The sequence below is a fragment of the Diadema antillarum genome, unplaced genomic scaffold (genome assembly GCF_040938485.1).
Source record: "Diadema antillarum isolate AM-2024a unplaced genomic scaffold, OU_Dant_1.0 seq00000035_RagTag, whole genome shotgun sequence".
Classification (NCBI taxonomy): domain Eukaryota; kingdom Metazoa; phylum Echinodermata; class Echinoidea; order Diadematoida; family Diadematidae; genus Diadema; species Diadema antillarum.
The window spans coordinates 354,171-375,953 of NW_027271149.1; the positions used below are offsets into that span (position 1 = coordinate 354,171).

General features: G+C 37.3%; 1 protein-coding gene across 1 annotated transcript; it reads left to right on the forward strand.

The window, feature by feature from the left end:
- Window positions 1–2,547: 2,547 nt before the first annotated feature.
- Window positions 2,548–20,149, forward strand: LOC139725326 (SPARC-like). Its single transcript, XM_071636412.1, has 6 exons — window positions 2,548–2,790; window positions 12,675–12,813; window positions 14,626–14,874; window positions 16,673–16,883; window positions 18,307–18,455; window positions 19,616–20,149. The coding sequence occupies exons 1-6, from the start codon at window positions 2,740–2,742 to the stop codon at window positions 19,630–19,632; spliced, it is 816 nt and encodes a 271-aa protein (XP_071492513.1). The 5' UTR covers window positions 2,548–2,739; the 3' UTR covers window positions 19,633–20,149.
- The last annotated feature ends 1,634 nt before the right edge of the window (window positions 20,150–21,783 follow it).

Consider the following 21,783-nt stretch of genomic DNA (forward strand, 5'->3'; position numbering starts at 1 on the left):
ATTCACCTATCAACAATGTGAGTATAGAGACTCAGTTGTGACTTGTGTTTCATCAAATTAATACCTGTGAATATACAAGGGCATATCTGTTAATAAATGCTGAAAATATAGATAGATACTGCGTCTTCATTGCGAGCGTCACTTAGCACTGTTCATCATTCTGCATGTTTTAAGGGGTCTTTTCTTTTGACTTCAGTACAGTGTATCAATACCTTATCGGGATTTCCTCTCACATATATCTCATTTGCTAAAAAAGACTGTCCAGACTTTTGTTGCGACGCATATACGAACTGTTACTGGAGAAGAGAAATAATTACTGAGTATTGTTTTAATTTGGGCGGAGTCTGATTTGAAATGATGAGGCTGATACTATGACGATATCTTTTCTTCTTCTTCTTCTTCTTCTTCTTCTTCTTCTTCTTCTTAATTTTCTTTTTTTTTTGTGGGGGGGGGGGGGGTGGCTGGGGTCTGGGGATAGGTCCTTGCCTAACACCACAGGCTTGACAGTAGTGATATTCATTTAGATGAATGTAACTCACGGTTATCGTTTTAAAGATCAGCGGAACTTCCCGTCTTTTGGACAATTTGGCAACTGCTTCTGTTCGGACAACAACATAGTGACAATGGGATTTTATGATAACGAAATCCACTGATAATATCATGGGAAAGCTGTGACTATTTGAGCGCTCGTCTAGATATATAAAGTGTATGCACACCATTTGTGATTTTATGTATCATTTCAATGTCGGCGACCCTCTTTTCAATACCTTTTAATTGGGGACGTAAAAATTGCATTGTGTGGAACACTGGAAGTAGCTAGTAGTAGTATAGGCCATCATCAAAATACTTGTTAACAAAAAACACGAAAGTTATGCATGGTATAGGCCTACCATACAGCAAAATTCACAAGAATCTTATCTAAATCTCTAAAACATCATTTTATGATAACACATAATTTTCCACAATATCCCTATATAATTCGTTGTAACTTTTCATATCTATAACTATAGAGAGAAGAAAAAAAATGAAGGTGTATCACTCATGCACGTATAATTATAATCATTATGTATAATATAAATATATTATACACATATGAATAATATATATATTAAACATATACATTATACATATATTATGTTATACATATATGTATAATAGTGTATATACACGTATGTATATATATATATATATATATATATATATATATATATATGTGTGTGTGTATATATATATATATATATATATATATATATATATATATATATATATACTTAAGGCCTAGTCATAGGGATAGGAACGCACGTAGGCAGGGAGAGGGGGTGGGGGAGAGAGATACCCGCGTGGGACACGAAATGACCGAAGAAAACAGCTGGGCTTGTTCCTCCCCTTCATCACGCAAGATATGGGTCAACGACAAAGCCAATTCACCTGGGTACCACACTGAGTGTTGGAGCTATGCTCAGCCGAGGATATTAATATGTTTTAAATGGGATTAGGGTTCTAGAGTTTACTCAGTTTAGGATTAGGGTAGAGTCCTATAGGGTAACGTTGATCTCGGTGTCTTAGGGTAATGAACTGAATAGACTCTTACCCTAACCTTAAAACATATTTATATCCTCGGCTGAGCATCGCTCCAACATCTGCTGACACTCACCTGCCTCAGTTTAATAGATCTGCATTTATTTCATCGATCTGATCTCTTTTGGGGCCCCAAAACGACGAGTTACATAATTTTAATGACCAATAACTTTAGTCATTATTTTTATCTCGATGAGAGCGTTGATTTTACTTAATTGATAGAAGCTATATACTGGTGTTCAATATGAAGCATGAAATAGAATCAGGCATCTCACATGGCATGTCATACAGGGCCGCAGGCAATCGAGGAGCTTCAGTGAACCTCCTTGAGGCAATAAATGCACTCTCTTTCTGTAGGATAATGGATGTGCTACTATAAGATATGCCACAAATGACTTGCAGACATTAACCCCCTCCCCCTTCCCTTTGCGTTTCTTTATAGTTGAAGGTATAATGGATATGAAGCCGAATCTTCTTCGTTGTTTCAAATGAGTAATACTAAACAAGATCCGGACCGGACGTCGAAAAGCAGGTAATTATCATGTCTTGGAATTCGACACAAAAGCGGTAGAAGCCCTCTTTCGCGTTTCTCCAGTCAGAACTAAGTAATCCTCCTTATGAATAGTTTCAGCCAAGTTTGCCATACAAATTAGGACTAAAGAGGGCCAGGAGTTCCCAACTCTTAATAGGTTAATCCCTTGATTGTTTCCTCTGAAAGAGTGTGCTTGGTAGCGCTGTAGCAAGGTTCCCTGCTCTGAAACAGCAGCGCAAGCTTCCCATTACTGGTGGGCACAGTCGCATTTTCACAGCAACCAATCGAGTAGCGAGCTGACACTGGCAACACTTGGTACACGTAATCGTAGACGAAGGTGGAATTAGAGGTCAGACATCCAAATCGTCTGGGCGGTGAGCGAGGACGGAAGAAAAAAAAAACAATTTGAGCTCAGTGGTGCCACGTCACACAGGCACCAGTTGGAAACCAGCCCTGCACACCACGACAGATAGTTGTGTGTAGTCTTCTCTTGGTAGCGGAGGAGGAGGAGGACGAAGTACCAGCCAGCCCCTGCCTGCGATTCCGAGAGTCTGGACAACAGTGAACTCGTGTAACTCACTGTCTTTTACCTGCTCATCTTCACTCTACCTCAACTACTTATAGCGACGATGAAGCTCTTCGTGATTCTCTGTCTTGCTTCGGCGGTCTTCGCCAATAAGGTAAGGAGGATGAAGTGCTCATCAGTCTGTGGTTTCCAGTGTTGTGAGGCCGGTTATCGGCTCTCCCTCGTCATGTTTGCACACAATTTGTTGTCCATCTTGTGAGTAAAAAAGCGTTTCGTGCTTCAGGAGGTTCACTCACACTGTCGACAAACTTTTCATAAACTTGTATATAGATTGTATGCCTTCGACGTTTTTCTAAGCATTGCACTGTGAGGGAGCATTCTGTACTGGTAGTGGCAATCAGTTTTTCTGGGTAAAAGACGAGCCTTTTGAATTTGACTTGACAAAAAAGTGTAGATTACCAACATGTGTTGCTATTTGCTGATTGAGCATATACAGGTGTATTAAGCTATTCCATGTTGAAGATATTCCAAGCATCTTGCAAGGTATGGGGAAATATACAGCTGTGGTATAGCTGATGTACATAAGATGGATATTTGTTTATGTTGTTGTATCAGTGATATACAATGTACATGTACTATACTAGTTAGCACAGTTAGGATGCTGAGTTGAATTATAGAATACACATGCAAACACACACCACAGGGGACTGTTGCAAAGAAAAAGAATCTTAGATACAAACAATGTTCTGTAAGTCTCAAAATCAAACATATCTCATGACAAGTATCAGCCCATCAGAATTGATCGAGTATCTAGAAACTATTAATATGTTTGATTTTTCTGACTAATAATGTTTGATATCAACTTTTTATGCAACAGGTCCCTGGATTCTATGTGGTGATGGGGAAAAATGTTGAACACTTGGGACTTTCACTTTTATTATGTTTCAAACAAAGCCAAGTGGAAGCCAAGACATCTCAAAATAGATACATGATACAATTTAGATAGTTTGAGTGGAGGGTACATGTACACTGCATATGAAAAAAGGTAATCCAACTTACAAGTCTTGTATTTCATAAATTTTATTGTCAACAATGGAGAGCACAATGTTGGTTTACAGGTTAGGAAAAGAAAATTCTTTTTCCTTCCATTTGTACCTAATTGTCTTGACAAAATGTCATGCATGACTGAGCACATTCACTCTAAAGACAACAATGACAAGTTGCACTTTTTTCGGAGTTTGAGCAATTTGAGTTTGATCATGTAGGAACAATGAATGTCTCACTGAAATGGATGAGATCAGCTGTCAATGAAAGTGGTCAAATAGACCAGCCTGCACGAATACAGGTTTGTGTCCATAGCTATAGCCACCTGTCAGATAACCTGGTCACTCCCACAAAAGCCAACCCACACAATCTGTTTTTCTATGTTCATATTCAACACATACATTTGTATATAGGTATGGCCATAGCTCATAGTGACAGACCATGTCTGCAATATGAATATATCCTCTTCAGATAACTGCCAGTGACATATTGATATAAGAAAAGATAGGCCCACACTCTATTTACATTCAAACTTTCAAACACAGTGCAGGTAAAAGAATTTGAAATATAACTTTAAACATAATTTCAAGATGTAATTTTCCAAATTATGGCAAAAAGAAAAGATTTTGTCTGATTAGGTATTTAAATTATGGCAAAAAGAAAAGATTTTGTCTGATTAGGGAATAAACCTTACCATTATAAGGTCAATATCTCCGATTGGTTAAATATTTAATGTGATTACAGCCATTGTTATGATAATCAACATTGTGCAATACAAAGGCATTATCAAAGATTTGGTAGAAGCCTCTGTGTGTTGATGAAGGCTCCATTCTGTGTTAACCATGCTAATACTTACTGTATTCCTCACCAGTAAAATCAGACAAAGATAAATTACATATTTAATCAAGATTGGACATGACAATAAAATTTTGGAATATTAAAGTTGCATGATTCTTCTACAGACAGAAAACAAGAGAAATGTAGTTGTGATGACATGTTTGCCTCACAACTCTCCAACTATCCCCCCCCCCCCCCCCCAAATGTAATTAAAGGGATGTTACCAAGTTCAGGTTGAGATGGGGCTTCAGGTTCCCCAACTTTTTGTGAGATTAAATGAACCTCTCATGAAATATGGAAAAACATGTATACAATTCGAAGAGGAATTCAAAGTTATTCGATGAAAATTGATTTTGAAATGACTGCGATATCCACAACAAAGTAAATCAAAACAATATTAACAACAAAAGCATAGACCCACCAGGATTGCTTTGCTTTACATTGTTTTTGGATATCTCAGTCATTCCAAAATCAATTTTTATCAAAATAATGAATTCCTCTTCAAATTGTATGCACTTTAAAATTTCATACACTGTGAGTGGTTTCTAATAATCTTGCAAAAGGTTAAAAGCTGTAGAAATCCCCAACTCAACCAAAACCATACCATTATATCCTTGCGCTTTATAGGAGGTCATGATTTTAGTCATTGCTGTGTAACTGCACTCCACTATGAATGATCGGTGCAAGATTGCTACAGTTGAACCTTGTTAGGGAGAGGTCAGATGCAGTTTATCACAAAACCCTCTTGTAACAAGATGATTTTATATGTCCCATTAAATCATTGTATATATTTCTTTCTTGTGTTGTACCCTGAGGTTCTCTGGCTGTGCTCAAGAATACGATTTGATAAGAATGATTCTTCCTGATTTCATGCAAAAAAGAGGAAAATTAGTAAAGATTTGTGCAGTGATGGCAGCAACGACTCTGCCAGTTGTAGGATGTGGTTGTCAGTACTGTCAATGGTTTGCGAAAACATGGGAAACTTTTAATTTCCATAACTTCCTGATTTTATTATATTAGGTCCAATGTTGATAAAACTGTAACCTCTTCTATCTAATTTTCATTCATTAAAGCCACCTTGAATACATGGTTTAGTAATTGCACATGAAAATGCAGAATTATTTAGTGCATTTTGTTCTGAACTGTGGGTATAATACCTCCTAAAGATATTTGTTGAAGCTGTCTTAAGATTGCCTTTTTTATCTGTAAATGTTCAGGGAACAAAATGCAGGTATTTTGTGAAAGATCATACTATAGTCACACTTTTTAGTTCTAAATTTATTTCACCATGTCTACCTTTTGACTGATTTTATCTTGGGGTTTCCTTCAGAGTTAGCTTCACTTTATATTCTTCTCCTTTTTACTAATTTGCCTTCCTGGTAATTGGCTGCTATGCTATGGTAATCCATTCAAGTGTCAATCTACAAAATGTGAAAATTGCCGTAAATGTGTAGAATCGTTCACCAATTTAGTGTATTGACTTTTTTGTTGTTGGCATGTTTACTCTGATGCTATGCAGAAATACATTACAGAGACAGAGATTGTAAAGGTATAACCAGCTGGAGATGCAATCGTAATGTGTTTACCATCATTTCTTCTACTAATAGAATCTATTGCTAATAGAGTGCGGGGCAGGAGGGGGTATTGTCGTCGCAGACAGGCAGCCAAAGGTGGTGATATACATGCTGTTATTCATTTCATTCCCACAATTCAAGCTACAGTATGTGCTGTGAATTTCTGCTACAATGACAAAATATATATTTTGGCCTCAAACTTTGTGACACTCACTCAGCTAAAAAGAAAGATAGACATTTTAGGGATAGAGAAAAAAAATACAGTGAGTGTTATCTGACAAACTGTAATACTGTATGTACAATGTGTATGTACAACTACAGGTGTATTTCTTAAAATGATACAAATCACAAAGAGTATTTTTCACTTTAATTTTCACCTGTGCAAATCTGTATTTGTCGTGAAATTGCATCGCATAATACAGTTTCTGTAATAAAGGTGGCTGCTGTACAATGTATGTGTACATGGGCTTCTAGTCTATGATTTTTTATTTCACCATTTGATTAAATTTATGTTTACAGTCCTGAGTACGGTATTGACAATAAAGTTCCCGGTTGATTTTAGTAAACTGCACTTTTCATGAAAGAAGAAAAATAAGATATCACATTTGCAGTGGTCAGAGGCCCCTGATGTACACTGTGGGTAACGTCAGGACTATACATGATACAATGTTGTATAATTTGGGGTTATTGAGGGAGTTGATTGCTTAATGTTTTAACTCATAAACTCTAGTAAAGAAAAATAAATATACTAGTAGTTGTGCACCTGTAGGCCCTACATATGAAGAGTTTGTTTGCAAAAACCGATAAGTCCATTTTTGAAGATTTTGAGTTACGGTCTCTGTCATAAAGTACAAAATAATACCTTTTAAATGATATATTGGTCACTACATATAAAGGTACATTTTTGAAGTTATGGTCAAAAGAAGCAAAAATTTTCTTGTTATTCTCTGTATTTTTCTTGACCTTTAATCGCAAATATCTCCATTTGGCAAATATGGACTTATCGGTTTTTGCAAACAAACTCTTCATATATATATATATATGTAGACCCTATACAAATGTATATGTACAATGGTTATGCATATAGACCTAATCTACCATTTGACAAAGTTTTGGACTTCACAATTTATATGTATGTTTAATGATGGTCACATTGCCAATCTAGTTTATTGAAAGTGAAAATCCCCTTAGTTCAAGTTGACACTAAAAGTGTCACCAGTTTGAAATTTCGGAAATAATTCCATCAAATTGTGGAGCAGAGGTAATCATAGAGTGAATTGAAATAAAATGATGAAAGTGGAGAAGCCATGGCATTCTTAGGTTTTCCACAATACAATGTAGAGCTGTACCTTTACGAGACTGCAATGTAAGTTTTGTTAAAGTTGTACAGTCATATGATCAGAGGAAGATACCATTTTTTTTTTTTTTTTATGATGGTTACAATGTACTTGTAGATATACCTGTATATGCATCTTAGGGCTGCAGCAGACTTAATACTGCTGTTAATGCAAAGGAAAACATGCTTTGGTACCAGGAATTACTGCTATAATGATACTGCTACTGTGCCATTTATTTCTCGTTGTAAGATAACATAATTGTTGTCCTATGGGGCATTGTGGAACCATTTGGAAACAATGCTAGAAATGACAACTACAAGGCACACGCTGCAAAGGATCAACATACTAAAAAACATCAAGTATCCCTTCTGTAGCATACCAGTCCCACCTCCAGTAGCCTGAAAAAAGGGTGTACTGGCTGTCTGCTGTCAACAGAATGCCCTACATGACCCTCACAGCCTAGATGCATGCATCATCTCAATGGTATTTGCTCCCCTTTCACACTAACAGTACCTGCTGGTTTCCTGGTTGTGATTCAGCAGGAAAATTTCCACAAATTGTCCCCGATAAAACTAGCCTTAGTAAGTGCATCTCTAATTGGATTGAGGGGCAAAATTTCTGATGACAATAATTTTGTAAGTATTGTACAAAATATGAAACTATGATAATTAAAATTGGAAGTACAGTAGCTTTGTGAAAGCTCCATTTATAACAGGAAGAGCAAGGAGACAGGATATGCTGTATCAACTGGATGCAGTATTCAAATTCATCAATGTTGTTTAAAGACCATTTCAGACATGCTGTCTTCAGATTAACTGTGATTACACTCCAAACAAAATGAGTGGAGAGGAAGAGGGTAACTCATTTGTGTGTGTGTGTGTGTGTGTGTGTGTGTGTGTGTGTGTTCACTATTTCATCTATTAAAGAGGGATTTCAGACTAAAAACGTGTTAATGGTGATACACATGTGTATATTGCAGGATTAAAGGGATGGTACAGTAATTGGTGGAGATGAGAATTGGACTTTTAACTTTTTGCGAGATACCAAGAAAACACTTATGATATACCGGTAGTACTGAGCATACTATTTGATGAAAATCAGGTTTGGAATGACTGAAACATCCAAAAACAAAGTAAAACAAAGTGATTTAATAAAGTGTGGGTCCCACACTTTATTAGAATTGCTCGTTTTTGGATATCTCAGCCATTTCAAAATCAATTTTCATCAAATAAACGTTGAATTCCTCATAGAATTTTTACATGCTCTTTTATATTTCATAAGAGGTTTCTCATTATCTCACCAAAAATGTTAAAAACCTGAAATTAAGTCTCAACCAAAACTTAAAAATGTTATCTGAAGGGGGTGTGTTAATAGCACAGGTGGAATTGGACACCCATCATCCTTGCATGGCTTCAACCCCTTGACATGTTGAAGAAAACACACTAGCATCTGTTGCTTGCTTTTCTGCCTGCTTGCCTGCTTTTGTGCCACATGGCTCACATTTCAGCAAAGAGTGTTCTTGCAGAAATGGTACCAAACCAGAAGAGTCATGTGCACTATTAGAAATATTGTTTGCTTAGGAAGATTGACAGAAATACCTTCATACAGAGGTATTGAAATAGGAAATTCTCTCAGCTCTATTGACAGGGTAATATAGACCACAACATCATTTTTTTTTTAATTCTCCAAAATCTGTATCAATCTCAGAAATCTGTACTAAGAGAAAAAAGGCATTCACAGGATTGACCAAATTCTACCCAATTAATGGTTTGAAAATGTAAAGGCTTTGTTAATGATTGGTAGAACACATCGGTGAATGTTTGAGGAAAAGAAGCAAGCATTCTGTTGTCAAGTCATGAATATTTTAAAGTTTTGGTGCTGCCATCACTGGATGATGAGAAAACTTCAACATTTTGTTCTCAAAGGTCAAATAGAAAATGATATAAGGGAAATATAAGCTTAAAGAGAATTCCACAAAGATTTATTTTTGTAATGAAAAGTGCACATTCCCTCGACTTGTTACTGACATAAAAATTGTATGTCAAGGGTGTAATTCCACCTGCTTTTTGAAAGAGGTACATAGGTACAACCCTACATGTAGACCCTAAGTCAAGTGCTCTTCTGTAGTGGTATGCTAAAAAAATGAAATACATATGTTCAATATTTTTTCTATGTTTTCTTTATATTGTTTCCAATATCTGATACCACAAAATGTTGCTTTTTACAAAGTCTTTTCATCCAGCAATGTTGGCACCAACATTGAATTCACTAAGTACTTTTCAACAGATTGTCTGATTTTTCTTCAACTTTCACTGATGTATAACATACTAGATATTGCCCTGGTCACTCAGTCCATAGTAATATCTGCATATTGGGTTACATTTCCTTTCAAATCTGAAATATATACCAGCAGCCTGCTTTTTAATGGACTGCAGTCATGGTAATGACTTCCAACTTTTAATCCTTCATGCCCACCGTGTGCAGTGTATTACAATGCCAAGTCCCCTCTATGATATGTCCACATCAGGTAGCCATTATAAAGCTTGGTGTCCTTCAGTGTTCCTGCTGCCATGCTGATATTGCCAGTGACAGAAAGACAGCAGGACCGAACTTTTGGTTACAAACAAGCAAAGGGCCAGCGAGTTCCTGTACTCTGTTACGAGTTGCTGACCCAGTCAATCTTGGTCAATTTCACTACCAGTACTTGAAATGCAAAATTTTGCACCCTCTAGCAGCTGCTACTCCCTGCGTGACAGTCCCTACTTGTATGTTTGTACTGTGTGATTCCAGAGCTCTCTATGCACAAAACAGAAAATTAATTCTACTGGTGGATTATGATCCATCCAGCTGTGAGGGTAAAACTGTAAAACTTGTATGTATTTCTGTTTACACTTTTTCATGCTTATTGTTTTATTTTATACAATGGCCCCTACTTTGGACATGGCCACATTGTTAATGACTTGGTCACTCCCACAAAGGCTAACCCATTATAATCTATATTCTCTCTTATTCAAGATATTGTTTTTCGCTGTGAGCTACAATGTATAAGTGTCTATGTGTTGAATATGAACAGAGAAAAGATGGACTGTGTCAGGTTGGCCTTTGTGATAAGAGTGACCAAGTTATCAGACAGGTGGTCATGTTAAAGGTTATACGGACCATAAAATGTTAGCAGAAACTCAAAACACAAACCTGCATTTGCACAGGCTGGCCTACACTTATTTGACCACTTTCACAGACAGATCTCATCCATTCAGTGAGACTGAGATATTCATTGTTCCTTCATAATGACACTCAAACTTGGAAAAAATGTAATTTGTCTGTTTTCTTTAAAGTTCATGTGTTCAGTCATGCATGTCAACAACTTAGGTACCGATGGAAAGAGGAAGAGTCCTTTTTTCCTCACAGCTGACACTGTGCTTTCCATAGTAGACAATTATTAAATAGTAGCCCTTCAAAATTGGATAACCCTTTTTTTATACACAATATATTATACTGGCATATTGAATATTATACTATATAGGCATATATGCTCTATATATCTGTAGCATAAAACACATGGATGGATATCCCAGAATTAAAAGCCCATATACTACACATGTTTTTTTTTTTGTTTTTTTTTTATATTTCCTGGTGGAGGAACAATTTTTTTTGGTCAAAATACTTGAAAGAAGTATTAATCCCACATTTGCTTGTTTCTTATATTCATAGAAGCAGCAGTTGCATAGAAGTACAATGTACTTTGATCAGGTGTATCACGATTTCTGTACTGAGTGTATTTATTGCCCATGTTGATGTGCTCACGGTTGTTAGATGCAGGAGTGGATGTTGATATAATTGCGGATTTGACACATTTTGGCTGCCCTTTGAGGTGTACGCGGACACTATTCAGAGGTGTAAGCGGACACTATTCAGTGGTGTAGACGAACCACTTTCCTCTGTAACAGGAAATGGTTTCAGACAAGTAGCCAACAAAGCCATGTCAATGTTGTCTACCCTGTCTACCAGATAAGTGCTGTCATCTTTTCTCTGACCTCAGCAGAGAGTTCTTATAGTTATACAACAAAGAATAAAACAGAAAAAAAAAGAAAATTTAAGCGTAGAATGAAATGCTGGTCTGGCATTTCTAATTTCCAGTCATATACAGTTAACACAACATAATATTACAGTACGTTAGTTCATCTTCAACCTTATGATCTCTGTAAGTACACATGTATGATTATGAAATATTTCTGTTCATGCCATATACACGGTTTGTATTTCTTGTATTGGGATTTGTGGAACAGTTTTTGAAGTTGTGACATACAATGTGATTGAGAACCTCAATAATAGCTGAATGAGAAGTATGTACCCTATCCCTCATGAGGAGAGTTTAGTGATTCCCTGCCTTGAAGAGGATGATGCAGTGCAAATATTCTATGGCTCCAGGAAATCCTCCAGATAATGAAGATGATAGTGATTGTGATGAGGATGATGAAATGTGATAATGAGTAATGATGTTTGTTCATATGTGTGGATTTACTTGACTTGGCCATTATAAAAGCGAGCGCTTAAATTCATATATGAGCAAGTAACAGGCTGTACCATTGGACTGATAACTGTGGTCCTGTGCAGAGAATGAGGCAATGATAGAATAAAGTGCCTTGCCAAGGGAAACAGTGCTGCTGCTGTAAGAGCATTTGAACCAGGGACCTTATTGATTGATAGTCCATGGTCTTCTCCTCTGAACTACAATGGCTCTTTAATTGTAATAATGCTGACCAGTGTTGTAAGAAATGGAAAAGTTCTGAGCAATGATAATGGTTCAAATTGTACATTAACACTGTGATGACATTTGCATGAATTACCAGCTAATAACTTTGGACTTTATTACTGTCATTGTCATGATACAGTCAAACATGTCTTTACAACATACAATGTAGCAGCCACCCGAGGGAGACAAAAGAGGTTGCCATTATTGACTAATGACCATTCTAGACAGGTGGCCACTCTAGACAGATGACCACTCTAGACAGGTGGCCACTTTAGGCAGGTGGCTACTCTAGACAGGTGACCACTCTAGACGGGAAGTTTTTTTTTAGTGGCCGTATATGGAAGGAGGCCACTATTAGACAGGTGGTTGCTACTTACGGCAGGTTTGACTGTAGATGTATGTCATCTGTTTTTCCAGTGACATAATCATAATGAATTCATAGTGAGATTAATGTCCTAATCTCTCACTTCACTAATCTCTGATGCCATGGCAGCTTGAGAAGCAGCTTGGGAAGGACATTGCCAAGGCCAAGCAAGCCCTGGATCAGCTGACCTTCTCCAAGGAGGAGCACATCTATGATGTGAAGGGGTACGTGGATGAGGCGAATGGAGGCTACGAGAATACGGTCACTGGTAGGTATTACATCTATCATCCCACAGTGAGCAGGATGCATTACAATCATAGTTAGATTATCTCTGTATGTCTACACATCCTTCTCTGTGTTGCATGTTTATGTGTATGAGTATGTGTGTTGTGGGTGTTGTAGGTGTGGGTGTCCGAAAAGATGGGGTTTGGGGGTCACAAAAAATGGCTACAAGAACTTCATTCATCTTCAAGGTAATGGATATTACAGTTGTATACATGTACTGTAGTCTTTGCTGAGCCATATAATACATTTGTTCAATGAAGGAGATATTGAAGTTGTCATCTACAATGTCCAGTACACTTGTATGTAACTGTCACTTTTCATAGAGCCAATATGTATGTATCAACTGATGATCATGTCTTTAAAATGACTTGTTGATTAAAATTCAAACTCAGGCATACGGTGCAATGGTAATGGTCACTGAACAGTCAGTATGACTGCACCTAATCTGTCCAAGAAATTTCAAAAAGTTGAATAGGTTAGAATGATATCTGCACAAAGATATTCTCTCTGTTTATTTCATTGAATCACAAATTGGCATCCTCTTACTCAGACAGTAGTCAATGAGAGCAAGGTCTTTTGAATCCTGAAAGAAACTTACCCAGGAAGGCTGCTGTCATGGCAGACTCAGGGTGAATTACTGTACCTCACCTGTTTAAAAACGTGCAGCAGATTTGGATTGTAGACAAAAATAATGTCTCATTGAAGGGAGTGATGTTTTGCTTTTTCAAGTGCTGACCGAATGTTATTCTCTCTATCCTTTGGGGGAAATGTATTAATTGAGTTTGCCATGAAGGTGTCACATCCAGCAAAATATTGTGAAGGAAAATACTTAGTAGAACCACACAATTGTAGTCTAATTGAAATACACAGTTTTCATTTTGTCAAAGTTGGCAATCCCTATGACAGTGTTTCTGTCTTTAGTAAAATTATTAAACTGGAAGGGTGCCTAACAAATAAGCTAAATTATTAACAATTGCTGTGAACAGGTTACACAATGTTGGTGAGTACAAGTACTGCTTTTTACATAAAGTGCTGCTGATCAAATTAATTCATATTCTAAACGGTAAGTGAGTGAGTACACAAGAGTAAGCATAAGTACAGTGACAGTGCTTATTTGATGTACAGTTCATACTGCAAAATTGTCAAAAGCATGAATTTTTAAGGAACCTATCCATTTTGAGAGGTGGATTGAGAGTTTTTTAACAAATACTAACTGTAAATTTACCACCTTTGTCCCTCCTCTCCCCCTTAAAAAGAAGGATTTGTCCACGAGTCCTAGCATTGGAAGCAAATACAGTACCGGTACAGATGTAAGGAAAAACTTAATTGTTCATCATTACTGTACAATCCTCTTGTACTGACAAATGCCCAGATTTTGTTTCTCCCAGATATAGCTTGTCATAGCCTGTGAGCTTTTCCATTATACGTACAAATGTAGAGCCTACCTTATGTGTTTTAAAAAAAATCTTTACCAGGAAAATCTTCTCAAAATCATGCAATCTTATTATTTGGGCACCCCTATAATGAGGTTCAGGAATATTGTCTATAACACCACTTTTTCTGGCAATGAACTTTTTGAGAAAATGCTTTATAGAACATCTATTGAGAACATTTGAAATTATTCTGTCAGCTGTATTACAGAGTGTACAATTTTACCTGAGCTACCTGGTGCAAATGTTTCCCAGCAGCATTCAACAAGGGGTTGTAATTAGAAAGCTGCACCCAGACGTACAAACTGCAAGCTGCATTTAATGGAGTTTAATTTCATCTGTTTCTTTTTGCTTCCTGTTGCCAGACCCATGCATGGACTTTGCCTGCCGGATTGGCTGGGAGTGCGTGGTGGATCCCATCAACAGGGAGCCCTTCTGCGACTGTGCCCGGAGCTGCCCCATCCTCGAGGAGACGCAGGATGAGACGACTCACCGCACCAGAGTCTGCTCCACCTCCAACACCACCTACACCAACCTCTGTGACTTTCACCGCCGGAAGTGCCTCTCTGCCGACATGAATGAGGAGCAGGTCGACTACTATGGAGCTTGTGCAGGTTGGTAACTTCTTACAATCAAACCTGCTTTAAAGGCCCACCTGTCTGGAGGGGCCACCTGCCGAATACTTCTCACCCTGTGAGAAAAGACCTGTGCATGGTGGGCACTTGTCTAATACCGCTGTAGGGTTCCGGGTTCGCTGTCATATTCTTAGAGGCAGTACAACTTAGTGGAAGTTAGGAGGCAGTTGACACAGGTCTTGCTTGTACGAGATCTGCTGGCGAACTGTCCTTCCCAGCAATTTTATTGTATATCTTATCTAGGCACTCGCCATTTGATGAATATTCATTGTGTGCAAAATAGTCAATAAAGGATCTGAATATTCAGGAGACTCAATACAGGATCTCAACAAAGGATGAATTACTATTCATGACTCCAGTATGTAAATTTGTAACAAGGATGGTTGCACAGATAAATATTAATTACAGAGAAAACCAATCAGAAGAAATGGAGGGAAATTCTAACAATGGCTCAGGTACTGGTAGGACATGGAGATGTGCCTTGGGTATAGAAGGAGAGTGCAGTGTACCATATTGTGGAAGAGGTGTGACATGGTGGATGGCATAGGAAGAAATCAAACTGTATGAGCTCACTTCGCACAGGGCAAGTAAATTCAGTTCAAAATAAGTCTCTACACCACCATAGACCACTAATTTTGTTTTCAATGGTAGATTATAAGCTGAGTATGGCGGCTACAGACCCACACAGAGCTGCAGGATAGCTTGTAAATTGATTCAGCATGTCTTTCTGCTTTTCAGCCGTGCTGGTCAGACATTCAGGGATAGCAATGAAATAGTGAAGAGCTTGCTTGATGTATGCACTCTCATGTAGACTAACTTGATCAAGTGTGATATTGTTCAATACATGAAACCCATCCATACATAAATATACACATATATAAATATATACATACTTAAATCCATTGATAATACATATTATGTTTATGATACACACAAAATGTCAGGAAACCTGTCTATGATTATCGGGCACCTGTCTATAATGGCCAATCTGTTTGTCTTCTTTAGGTGGCCACTACAGACAGGTTTACCTGTATTTAGCATTGCTGTAATGGCAGGCGGGGGAGAAGAGAGGAATCACAGCAATACCCCAATTCTCCCTATCGCATATAGCTCTCTGAATCTGAATGTGTGGCGCTCTAATTTTTTGCCTTTAATTCTTGAGATATAAACTTCCAATTATGAACATGCGATGCGTAAATGTGCGCTTTTATGCACATTGAACGCCGAAGTACTAGCTAGTGTTCATAGATTGTAATAATTTCTGTCTTATAATCTTGCGAATAATAAAGTTATTTTCCTATCTTTAACTTTTGAAAAAACATTTGAAAATGGGATTCTCCTGTGAAGCGGCCCAATGCTGGGTTGATGCCAAACGACAAAATTATGGAAAATATCCATAGATAAAAGACATGACGTGGGTGAAGTTCCTGCCAGACAAAGTTCAGTGGAAAAATCTGCTTTGTAGGAAAGACCACTTTGACCTGACTCACATACTTGTTCAAGACATTTTCAGAAAGGAATGAACGATCAAAGACCTTGCACTATGTAGGATCTTTAGTCCGACTTTCCAGAACCGCAGAACTGGAAGAGTATGTCTCAAAAGCGATCAATCAGATATCGATATCGCAAAGTAATATCGCTTGATATTGGCTGCATTGTATATACATGTAGGGAGAATTACACTCTACACATGAGCATTAATATGATCCACACATAGCTCTGCTTTGTAACTGATAATGCGCTCTTCATTTACGCCCCCTTTCCCTCAAACTGTTAGTGGTGGCGGAGTGCACCCGTGAGGATCTGAGGGAGTACCCGACCCGCATCACACAGTGGTTCCTGGAATCCCTAGAGTACTTGATGGGCCAAGAGGAGGAGTTTGGAGGACTCAGTCAGAAGGAGAGGGAGATCTTGCGAGAGCCCCGCAGGCCCGAGGGTCAGGCCATCTTCTGGAAGTTCAGACGTCTGGACAAGAATCCAGCTGACCTGTGAGTAAACTTGACCCTTGACCCTTCACCTGTCTTTAAACCTTTATTGTTTGTCCATCAATCACTTGATCGTTTCACATTCAATGTGAAAGCATCTCAAACAAAAGATGACAGTGCGAATAGAGATGGCATTTCATATGAAAACACTATCAGCAAACATGTGTGAGATCTTTTGCAGACACCTAACTATACACAGCCCTGTCGATGTACACAAGTGTAATTTTCAATCTTATGCATCTCTAGGCCTATCTTGCCCCCTCTTTCCATCCACCCCCCCCCCCAAAAAAAAAAAAAAAAAAAAATCATGTACAGTCAGAAGCGTAATGGCAAGGAAGAATCTGTAAAAAGAGCAAAACTTAAGATTCCATCACACCTTCTTCAACTCGGGGCTTCAACTGCATGAGTATACCACTGTAGATCTGTTTTTCTCTCATATTTCTGCCCCTTCCTGAAGGGTTACAGAGGCATTTTACTCTTGTGTCATTTGTCCATCCACCCATCTATCAATCCAAGATGTCATTATTGTAATTGAAGAGAAATGTTTATTGGTACTTTAAATTATTGCATGTGGGTATAAAGGAATATGTCTGCATTACCTGCAAACTGTCAAAATATATGTATTGAACTTGTTTCTCCAGATTCATATGTTTAGAAGTACATATTATAATGCCATTCAAAGATATGTAATAACAAAAAGTGTAATAAAGTTTATGAGAAGATCATCAGTTATTGTCCATGAGCGCAGTTAGAAAGATTCATATGTTATTACTGTCCAGTTTCAATCCATGTTTCATGATTTTTTGAGAGCTCTACAAATGTACTTTGTCCAGTATTATGTTTGGCGACAGAATGGCATGTAATTTTAAAAAGGGTAGGAATTTACAGCTTGTTTAAGCTACTACAAGGTCTATGATCTGTAAGTGGTGTTTGAATAACTGGAGCATGGATATTGCCATTATCATAGACAAGCAACTTCAAGATCAGTTAAATATTACATATTAAAGGGATGGTGTCGTATTGGCTAAGGTGAGGATTTAGCCTTTCACTTTTTGCAAGATACTTTCTAAACCATTTTATGAAATGTTAAAGAACATACAATTCTACAAGGAATTCAAAGTTTTTGTTGAAAATCGTTTTTGAAATGGCTGAGATATCCAAAAACAAAGTAAAACAAAGCAGTCCTAATAAAATGTGTGTCCCACCTTTTGTTAGGATTGCTTTGTTTTGAATATCTCAGTTATATCAAAACCAATTTTCATCAAGTAAACTTCGAATTCCTCTTAGAATTATATGCTCCTTTATATCTCATAAGAGGTTTCTCATTATCTCAAAAAAAATAATCATGAAAAATCATTTGAAATCTGCAGCCCCATCTCAACTGAAACTGTACCATCCCTTTTTAACCTGAAACATCAAAATCCAGGTACCTGGACTTTATGGAGCTGGAGGCACTTCGCGCCCCCATCGTCCTCTTGGAGCCTTGCACCAAGCCATTCCTGGAGAGGTGTGATGCCAACAAGGACCAGCTCATCAGTGCCATTGAGTTTGGCAAGTGCCTCAATCTGGCAGAGGGTAAGCAGCTTGATTTGATTTAACATGACATGACACGACATGACAGAACACAGCATGTTCTGTCATAACTTGACATGACATGACATGACCTGACCTGACATGATCTGACATGACATGACATGACATGACATGAAGGATATAACACCATGTCATGACATGGCATGACTTGCCATGGTACAACCTGACCTGACATGACCTGACCTGACCTGACATAACATGACCTGAAATGATATAATATAACATGATCTGACATGATATGACATGAGTGACATGACCTGACATGACTCTTTTTTGTTACTTTGCAACTTATTGTCTTTCACAAACAGTCAGTCATTAACCTTTCATAATGTGCAGTAGATTTTAGTTTTGATAAGTGTGTAAATTTCAAACCAAAATCATGTCTGGGCACATGCAGTATGACATTTAACATGTAGAATGTTTACAAGTGTGTCCAGAAGAATATCTTCTCAGTAATTTTTTTTTTTTTTTTGATGCAAAGACTTTGCACAATTTTGCAGAAACAGTTGAGCAAGAGGGATTATCAACAGATGTCAGATATATACTGCACATACCTGTGCTATGTAATGTGAGGGAACACTTTATGGCTTGCCCAATCAGTGTCCCCTCTGTGATAAGATCTGGCTTTATATATGTGTGCATATTTCATGCTTACTTTGATTTCAAACTTGTTTTGTAACTATTATTTCTTTTTTTTTGTCATAACATAATTCTTTGTACATTTCAGTTTTATGACTGCAAGACATGAGTATTGTAATGAAATACCATCTATCTGTCTATCTATCTAGCTAGCTAGCTAACTAGCTATCCCTATATGTCCATCTATCTATCTATCTATCTATCTATCTATCTATCTATCTATCTATCTATCTACATAGCTATCTATCTATCTATCTGTCTATCACCAGGTGACTCCCATTACAACAAAGTCCCTAGTGCCGACAAGTTTCTTTCATTATACATGTATCAAAATTTCTTTATATCTGAAAGAACAAAGTGTATAAAGATATCTAGGTGATAATTTTAGGCCCTGGATTTTATTTCGTTGTATCCAAAATTTCGCTATAACCATGTTCATTATAGCAGGAGAGCACTGTATCAATCTACATTAAAATATGACCCTTTTTCTTATTTCTCTACAGAGGACATCCAGTACTAAAGGAAAGCTGGAATCAGTATCCACCTTCATACTTGCCAACAGTCACCTTCAACAAAGCTATGCAAATCTTTCATTTGATGTGGGCATGCAGATGAAACAATAACACAAACTTGTGGCATGGAGGGAAAGTCTTCTGCTTATTAGCATGCCAGTATACTGACTAAAATCTCCATGCAAATTTCACTTTGGAACTTTGTCGATTTTAGACGTTTGCCGGCAGTCATAGAATCTATTCTCGTCAATGTAGGCAGTCTTCTTAAACCAAACTAGTCACTTTAATGGACATTCAGCTAGCCTACCGTTCTGACTTAATCAGCAGAATCTCTTGCTTGTTTGTCACTGGGCAAGTAAATAAAAACAAAAACAAAACAAATGCCCAATGAGGGCGCTGTACCCAAGTTGTGTGGTAAGTGAAGCATTTGTGATTCACAGCAGCATTCGTTACTAACATACATAGGCCCTACAAGCATTCTGCAAGTTAGTGGTTAGTAATATCTGGTCATTTCTTGCCTATTTGGGGTATATAGAAAAAACTGCACCAACATAAGGAAAGCTGACACCATTTATTTCTAACTGACTCAACCTATTTCTATAATTCTGTAAGACATTAATTATTCAATGGACTGCTGTGTTTTTAGGCATTTGCTCTTTTAGCAAGGACAATTCAAACTGGTGCTACTTAAAAGCTGTGCAGTATTGTTTTTGAATGAAATATAGTGCTATTTTTGTACAAGTTTTATGCATTGTGGTGTTGCGGTGAAGTCATTTTTGGGCACATCATGTAATACAGAACAAGGTTATCATGCCTAAAATCATCCAGAAATAATTGCTGTAATTGAACACAACTTATCAGTATGATCATCAATTACCATATTCTTTCCCTGGTAAAATGTGACCTTGGCTGAAAAGAACATACATTTTATAATAATGTTGTGAATCATTGCAACATATTCAAATTTAATGTTTTCTTTGGTAACTACTGGATGTTGTCATTTTTACATACATGTATTTGATATTTTAGCATCAATGTAGCTTCCTAACTTTGATGAGTGAGATATGTAAGTTTTTAACCCTTTCAAGATTGTGATATGTAGCTGACTTTTTGATTTTATCTTCTTTCATTATCCCATGAGTCGCATTGTCTAGTTGTGTGCCAGCCCCAGTTCCAGCTCTATCAATTATTGTCAGTGGTAGCCTATAGTAAATTAAGAATTTGGAGACTTAGTACATGCAGTTTTTTTGGTTCCCTTTCTCATGTGAAATTGCTTAGATCCACCATTGCGACTGAAACAATATCTTCCCTGTAAAATTGATTTTGTTACACCAATAAATTCAGTTGTCAATCAGCATTTTGCATATCAGAGTTCACTGTCTTTCTGATGAATATTAGTGAAACTTATATATAAGAACCTCCCCCCCCCCAAAAAAAAAAAATGGTAAACAGAGGGGCCAAAGAAAAAAAGTTACAGTAGTATACTGTAAAACAAGGAATGTTCGTGTGCATTTTGATTTTGTGATTTTCGCGAGAGCCAAGATTCGTAAAATTAAAATGCACATGAAAGTTCTTGTCTACACTTCATGCATTAAATGTTAGAGGCGACTCATGAAAATTTCATGCCGCGAAAAAGGCCGTTGGCTCCAATTCGCGAAAATTTCATGCCTTGAAAATATCATGTTTTACAGTATTTGGTATTTTATCAACTTTAATTTCTTCTTTTTTTTTGCCCAAGTTTTCACAGCTATCTTCAACTGAGGAGAGTAAGAATGAAGAGAGAAAGAGAGAGGGAAAGACAGACAGACATATGGAAACAGACAGACGAGAGGGAGAGAGGGGGAGACATTGTTGATAATGGTAATGTCTATCAGAGGAATACAAAAATGTGCAGATTTATCATCAAGATGGCTATCCATAATATCTCTTTTGGGATTGGCTAAAAGTGCCAAAGGTTAACTAGGGTCATTTCTTCTCTTGTGTGATGCATGTACATACCTCTGCATTCCAATCTGAAATGCTAATACTGATGCATTTGATGCAGAATTGATAGTTTGCAATTTGGTATAACAATTTTTGTTCTCCTGCCAAACTTCTTCCCTATTTCATACATTGATCCTACTTATTCTATTGCATTTTTGTTTTGATAAATGGCTGTT